Here is an 8,021-nt window from a genome sequence, read left to right on the forward strand (position 1 = left end):
AGGCGGGTGGATCACGAGGTCAAGAGATCGAGACCATCCTGGTCAACGTGGTGAAACCCCGTCTCTACTAAAAATACAAAACATTAGCTGGGCATGGTGGCACGTGCCTGTAATCCCAGCTACTCAGGAGGCTGAGGCAGGAGAATTGCCTGAACCCAGGAGGCGGAGGTTGCAGTGAGCCGAGATCGCGCCATTGCACTCCAGCCTGGGTAACAAGAGCGAAACTCCGTCTCAAAAAAAAAAAAATCAGCTGGGCATGGTGGCGCGTGCCTGTAATCCCAGCTACTCAGGAGGCTGAGGCAGGAGAATTGCCTGAACCCAGGAGGCAGAGGTTGCGGTGAGCCGAGATCGCGCCATTGCACTCCAGCCTGGGTAACAAGAGCGAGGCTCCGTCTCAAAAAAAAAAAAAAAGACGATAGTAGAGCCAGGCACAGTGGCTCAAGCCTGTAATCACAGCACTTTGGGAAGTCAAGGAAGGATTGCTTGAGCCCAGGAATTCAAGACCAGCCTGGGCAACATAGTGAGACTCCCATTTTTTTTAAAAATAAATAAATAAAAATTTTTTCAAAAAGACAATGGCAGCTGGGCACAGTGGCTCACACCTGTAATCCCAGCACTTTGAGAGGCTGAGGCGGGTGGATCACAAGGTCAGTAGTTCAAGACCATCCTGACCAACATGGTGAAACCCCGTGTCTACTAAAAATACAAAAAAATAGCCAGGCGTGGTGGCACGCACCTGTAATCCCAGCTACTCAGGACGCTGAGGCAAGAGAATCGCTTAAACCCAGGAGGCGGAGATTGCAGTGAGCCAAGATCGCACACCACTGCACTCCAGTGGGGATGACAAAAAAAAGACAATGGCATCATTGTGGCCCCCTCCTTCCTAATAGGATATTTAAGAATATCCCACTGTCAGCGAACAGTGGCTTAAACCAGTAATCGCTGCACTTCGGGAGGCCGAAGCAGGCAGATCACAAGGTTAGGAGTTTGAGACCAGCCTGGCCAATATGGTAAAACCCCATCTCTACTAAAAATACAAAAAAAATTAGCCAGGCATGATGTCGGGCGCCCGTAGTCCCAGCTACTCAGGAGTCTGAGGAAGGAGAATCACTTGAACACAAGAAGCAGAATCACTTAAATACAAGAAGCAGAAGTTGCAGTGAGCCAAGATCATACCACTGCGCTCCGGCCTGGGCAACAGAACAAGACTCTATCTCAAAAATAAAAATAAAAAAAATACTATCCCTCAACCTCATCAAAATTTGTTAATGAGTCCTAGATTTAAGGATATTGAAAAACAGTAATTCATAAAATTATTAGCTTTATTCACTAGATCTAACGGTTTTGTGACTGTTCAGAGAGGACTGCCCTCTAGAGGCCTGATCAGATTACACAAAAGTTTCTTCAAGAATTTCTCAGAGAAGAGACATGAATGTGAATCATCACTTCAGGCTGATGAAAGCAACTATATTCACTGTCTAATAACATAGTATCATTTCATTGTGGTCTTTTGACCAAAGACAAAGGAATTGAAAAACACCGATTTTCAACTAGATGGGAAGTAGAAAGATGTGTTAAGATTTTTCCCACTGTTTTAAAAGAAAACGCAACTCTTTTTAAAAAGAAATGCAACTTTAAATCTAGAGTAAATCCAAATATGTCAAACCCACATAGGTAATTAACTGGCACATCACCAAGATCACAGCATTGTTACCCTAAACCAAGGATGCACAGCGGGTAGAGTAAATCACTCACTAATCATAACGGCTCGCCCTTTGGGATCCACAGCTAAGAACTGGCCAGGAACGATACGACGGCAGCCACTCTTGCCAAAGGTTTCTTGGTGAATCTTCTCAAACATATTCTTAGATGGCTGGTATTCCAGGATAACAATTCGACCAGAGTCACTGCCAACTACAATGTAGTCTTTGGTGCCACCTGTCAGCCTAAAGGCCATAAGTGACCGGATAACACCAAATACTTCCACGGTGAGCAGGGTATGTACTTTGCCAGTGTTGGGGTCTGGGCGAAGCAGCTCCAAGATCTTCCCACGGGAAACAACAATTTCTTGTTGTTTGGTTCCTAGATTACCAAAAAATAAAAATTATAAACAACTAGAACCCAGCCTGGCCACCATGGTGAACCCCATCTCTACTAAAAATACAAAAATTAGACAGACATGGTGGCGCGCACCTGTAATCCAGCTACTCGGGAGGCTGAGACAGGACAATCGCTTGAACCCGGAAAGAGGAGGTTGCAGTGAGCCAAGATAGTGCCACTGCAATCCAGCCTGGGCAACAGGGCGAGACTCCATCTCAAAAAAAAAAAAAAAACACCCTTTTGGCTGTCTGAGCAGCACCACGGCGGTTGGCAAGAACAAGCGCCTTACGAAAGGCGGCAAAAAGGGAGCCAAGAAGAAAGTGGTTGATCCATTTTCTAAGAAAGATTGTTATGATGCAAAAGCACCCACTATGTTCAATATAAGAAATATTGGAAAGATGCTAGTCACCAGGACCCAAGGAACCAAAATTGCATCTGATGGCCTCAAGGGTGTTTGAAGTTAGTCTTGCTGATTTGCAGAATGATGAAATTGCATTTAGGAAATTCAAGCTGATTACTGAAGATGTTCAGGGCAAAAACTGCCTGACTAACTTCCATGGCATGGATCTTACCCGTGACAAAATGTGTTCCATGGTCAAAAAATGGCAGACAATGATTGAAGCTCACATTGATGTCAAGACTACCGATGGTTACTTGCTTCGTCTGTTCTGTGTTGGTTTTACTAAAAAACACAACAATCAGATACAGAAGACCTCTTATGCTCAGCACCAACAGGTCCGCCAAATCCGGAAGATGATGATGGAAATCATGACCCGAGAGGTGCAGACAAATGACTTGAAAGAATTGGTCAATAAATTGATTCCAGACAGCATTGGAAAAGACATAGAAAAGGCTTGCCAATCTATTTATCCTCTCCATGATGTCTTCGTTGGAAAAGCAAAAATGCAGAAGAAGCCCAAGTTTGAATTGGGAAAACTCATGATGCTTGATGGTGAAGGCAGTAGTTCTGGAAAAGTCACTGGGGATGAGACAGGTGCTAAAGTTGAACGAGCTAATGGATATGAACCACCAGTCCAAGAATCTGTTTAAAGTTCAGACTTATAATAGCGGCAAATAAAAAGTCTTATTTGTGGAAAAAAAAAAAAAAAATTAGGTGTGGTGGCATATGCCTCTAGTCCCAGCTACCTGGGAGACTACTGTGGGAGGATAGTTTGAACCCATGAGTTCAGAGAACGTAGTAAGCTATAATCCTGCCATTGCACTCCATCCTGGGTAACACATCAAGACCTCTTCTCTTTAAAAATAAATAAATAAACGACCAAGCACAGTGGCTCACGCCTGTAATCCCAGCACTTTGGGAGGCCAAGGTGGGCAGATCACGAGGTCAGGAGTTCAAGACCAGCCTGGCCAACATGGTGAAACCCCGCCTCTACCAAAAACACAAAAAATTAACCAGGCGTGGTGGTGCACGCCTATAACCCCAGCTACACAGGAGGCTGGGGCAGGAGAATCAACTGAACCCTGGAGGCAGAGGTTGCAGTGAGATGAGATTGTGCCATTGCACTCCAGCCTGGGTGACAGAGCAAGACACCATCTCAAGGAAAAAAAATGTACTTTCAAAAATTCTATCCCAACTCCAGCTGAGATTCATTACATTATAAAATGAAGTCAGTCACAAATCTCCAAATTCCCATATACATATTTCCTTAACCAAATGCAGCAAATAACTAAATTACCCAAATGAAGCCTCAAACCCACAAAGAGCCATAATGAGGATCAGAGAAAATAGTAACATGAAATATGAATGCTGTGTGGTCAATTAGGCTGCTGCTCACTACCACACATTCAGTTTTCAGATTTAAACCTCAAAATTATGTAATATTCTACACACCATCATGAACCTCCTGCATTACTTGGATTAATTCACAAATGTTAAATCTGCAAATGGCAAGAAAATGTTATTTTATAAACATTAGTACCTCCCTTTTGGTAACTATATATTTCTTAATCCACTATTTGAAATTTCACACAATTCAAACCTGACCTTAATCTATCTTTACAAAAATATCCCCCACATGGACATAAGCAAATGACCTGTTTCTAGGCAGGCAGCAGTCCCTACCTAAACTGCACTTTCCCCATTCTCTCGTTCAAAAGTTTTAGCTCTTCAAGCACCAAACCAAGGTCCAACTTTCCCTTTACTTAAGTCACGCTCTGATAACTTAAATCGCTCTCTGATAACCTGACAAACACCTTCAGACACTCTTTTTACCCAACCTGATGTCAAATTCAAGATCAAGGATCAAGTCTTACACATCTCAGTATGTCTCACAGCAATAAGCACATGACTTGGCACTAAGTAGGCAGCCAAGAAATGTGTGCCCTGACAAGAATCATTATACAATGTGTCTAGGAAATGTCCCTAAAACAGGTAATAGATAATGCATCAGAACTTAACACCTAATTTGAATTGTTTACATTTATCAACAACTGTTTCGTCATAAACGGAAAAATTTCCTCCACAAAAGATTAAGCAAGATATGTATTAATCCACTTAAAATTTCGAAAGACGTTAACAAAAGAACTTACCAGAAAAGTTGCCATGAATGGCAAAGCTGATGCCAGTGGCTCGCTGCAAGGTTAAGTTGTACAGGAACATGGCTGCAGCAAATCTGAGCCAGCAAACCTAATCCACACCTCCAGGCCTTGCACACCAAGAGTACCGAATCCAAGCAAACTGAGGAAACAGAAAACAGAAAAATAGCTGGGAGACTGTTACTTCAACAGACATCTGTATGGGAAATTCTGGTTGAAGACAGCAGAACCAGTGGAATAAGAGCAAGAAACAATAGGCCAGGTGAGGTGACTCATGCCTGTAATCCCAGCTCCTCAGAAGGCTGAGGCAGGAGAATCACTTGAACCTGGGAGGTGGAGGTTGCAGTGAGCTGAGATCGTACCACTGCTCACACTTGTAATCCCAGCACTTTGGGAGGCTGAGGCAGGTGGATCACATGGTCAGGAGTTCAAGATCAGCCTGGCCAACATGGTAAAACCCCTTCTCTACTAAAAATACAAAAATAAATGGCCGGGCACGGTGGCTCAAGCCTCTAATCCCAGCACTTTGGGAGGCCGAGGCGGGTGGATCACGAGGTCAAGAGATCAAGACCATCCTGGTCAACATGGTGAAACCCCGTCTCTACTAAAAATACAAAAAATTAGCTGGGCATGGTGGCACATGCCTGTAATCCCAGCTACTCAGGAGGCTGAGGCAGGAGAATTGCCTGAACCCAGGAGGCGGGGGTTGCGGTGAGCTGAGATCGCGCCATTGCACTCCAGCCTGGGTAACAAGAGCGAAACTCCGTCCCAAAAAAAAAAAAAAAAATACAAAAATAAGCTGGGCATAGTGGTGGGTGCCTGTAATCCCAGGTACTCGGGAGAGATCGTGCCACTGCACTCCAGCCTGGACTACAGAGTGAGACTTCAACTCAAAAAAAAAAAACAATTAAGAGCACCCTCTAAATGCCAAGTCACAATGCCATATTTTTTGCCTTTAGCCTCATAAGAATCCTATTAAGTTGGAGTATTATATTCTTTTTATAGATAAGAAAACACAAACGCAGAGATTAAATCACCTGCCCAAGGTCACTTAACAAATGAAAATGGTGAGAACTGGAATCTGTAACATTAATGCAGTATTAGGCAATTTGTCACAGAAACTAAGCAGGTCTATGTTTACTTGTATTCCAACAGGCTATACATTAACTTAGTTTAGAATTCAAAGGCACAGCAAAAAAGCTCCTTCCAACCCATTCCCTAGCCATCCAGTTCTCCCTGGGGGAATCTATTTCACCAAGTCATAAAATGTATCCTTCCAAATATTTTTTATATATACAAATAAGAACATATATTTATACTGTAGAGACAAGTCTCACCATGCTGGGCAGGTTGGCTTCAAACTCCTGTGCTCAAGGGATCTCCCACCTCAGCCTCCAAAGGAGCTGGGCTTACAGGAGCCACAGCACCTGGCTCATAGCACTTTACTAACCCTTTTTAATAAAGGGTTGAGTACTATATTTTATACACTCACACTGTATCACACCTTATTTTGTATTACTCTATCTACACAATAAATAAAGGGCTGTCTCGTTTTATTTTACAGCTGCAGAGTATTCCAATGAATGGGCATATTCATTTAGCCAACACCCCACTGAACAGTCAGGTGTTTCCCATCTCTTTCTGCTATGAATACTGCTAAAAAGAAAGTCCCTTGTATGTAGATAATTCACATGCTCATAAGTATATCTCTAAAATTAATTCCTGTACATAGAAATATTGGATTGAGGGATTCATACATTTGAAATGCTATTAGGTACTACCGAATTGCCTTCCAAAGAGACTCTAACAATTTACATGCCCAGCAGTGTACAAGTCCCATCTCCCCACAACCAGCCAAAACGATAAGACTTGACCTTTGCTAATCTAATGAACAAAATTGGTTTCTTAAGTGTACTTCTTTCTCATTTGCATCTCCCATATAACTCTATATTCAAAGATTGCTTAGAATTTAAAATTACAACTTACTCATCAAAAACTAAAACAAAACCTCAGGAGGGGGCCTCATCATTTCTGTCTCATCAGAAGGTGGCCTCCCTAAAGGAGTATAAAGTCACAGAAAAGGACTTCTCAGCAGACAGGACTGAAGACAGTACAAACTGTACTTGTGCCATAATTACCCAAAAGTATACCTACAGTTACCACTACAAAATAAACTATTTTCCCCAGTGTGTTTATAAACAAAAGCATGGGAGGCCAGCCTCGGAGACTCATCCCTGTAACCCCAGCACTTTGGGACATCAAGGTGGTCGGACTGCCTGAGCTCAGGGGCTCAAGACCAGCATGGGCAACACAGGGAAACTCCATCTCAACCAAAAATACAAAAAACTAGCCAGCTGTGGTGGTGCGCACCTGTGGTCCCAGCTACTTGGAAGGCTGAGGTGGGAGGACTGCTTGAGGTGGGGTGTCACTCACCACACTCCAACCTGGGCAACAGGGTGAGAATTTATCTCAAAAAAAAAAAAAAAAAAAAAAAGCACAGGACCTCGAGAAATCCAAGTGATTGGGATATAACTAACATACAAATTTGATCTTGCTGCTAAACCAGAAGAGAGAATTATGAGTAAACATCCTCATAAATAATAATTTCTGGGCTGGGCAAAAGCAGATTGGTAAGATCAATCCTCCAGGCTAGAAATGGGTCCTGAGAGACATAAAATTTTCTACTTGATACTAAGGTATATCTTTAATGCTCTAGGAACACACGACAAGATGAATGAAAAGGACTGAGTATAAAGACCAGTGAGCCGAGAAATGACCAACAAAAAAGCAAGAGAGGAAGCTAAAAGCCGCTTGGGAATCCCTGAGCAGCTCCCCTCAATCTACTTTTCATACTTCGTGGCTTACCAAAAAAGTCTACTTTCCCCTTTCCTCATAACTGATACAATTCATTACAAACCTCTGGAATTCATTTTTCCCAAACCTAGTTGGATTCAGGTTCTCCAGTGACACTTAATGTTGGGTCATGGAGCAAGGCGCATTTCGGAAGATCTGTCCAGTACTAAAAATATATATACAGAGGGCTGGGCGCGGTGCCTCACACCTATAATCCCAGCACTTTGGGGGCCGAGGTGGATGGATCACTTGAAGTCAGGCTTTCGAGACCAGCCTGGCCAACACGGTGAAACCGCGCATCTACTAAAAATGCAAAAACTAGCCGGGTGTGGAGATAACACGCCTGTAATCTTAGCTCCTCGGGAGGCTGAGGCAGGAGAATCACTGAACCAGGGAGGCGGAGGCTGCAGTGAGCCGAAATCGCCCGCTGCACTCTAGCCTGGGCGACAGCGAAACTCGGCCTCAAAAACAAACAAAATATATATATATATATATATATATATATATATATA

At 43.1% G+C, this 8,021-nt stretch overlaps 1 protein-coding gene, 1 non-coding gene and 1 pseudogene across 3 annotated transcripts in view; 1 reads left to right on the forward strand and 2 right to left on the reverse strand.

Annotated features, from left to right (window-relative positions):
- Window positions 1–8,021, reverse strand: part of SF3B3 (splicing factor 3b subunit 3) — a 52,208-nt gene that overhangs the window by 43,269 nt on the left and 918 nt on the right. Inside the window, exons 2-3 of the mRNA XM_032283842.1 lie at window positions 4,651–4,798; window positions 1,756–2,082 (exon numbers count right to left, since the gene is read on the reverse strand). Coding sequence (XP_032139733.1) covers window positions 1,756–2,082; window positions 4,651–4,720 — 397 coding nt within the window. The 5' untranslated portion in view covers window positions 4,721–4,798. The remainder of the gene's footprint in view (window positions 1–1,755; window positions 2,083–4,650; window positions 4,799–8,021) is intronic.
- Window positions 1,376–1,455, reverse strand: LOC116555854. The gene has a single exon (XR_004270705.1). It is a non-coding gene; the product is annotated as a small nucleolar RNA SNORD111 (small nucleolar RNA).
- LOC116555332 lies at window positions 2,343–3,210 on the forward strand (annotated as a pseudogene). Its single transcript, XR_004270481.1, has one exon. The product of XR_004270481.1 is annotated as a 40S ribosomal protein S3a pseudogene (transcript).

The sequence above is a fragment of the Sapajus apella genome, unplaced genomic scaffold (genome assembly GCF_009761245.1).
Source record: "Sapajus apella isolate SASKATOON/1434 unplaced genomic scaffold, GSC_monkey_1.0 scaffold15, whole genome shotgun sequence".
NCBI classification, from domain to species: Eukaryota; Metazoa; Chordata; class Mammalia; order Primates; family Cebidae; genus Sapajus; species Sapajus apella.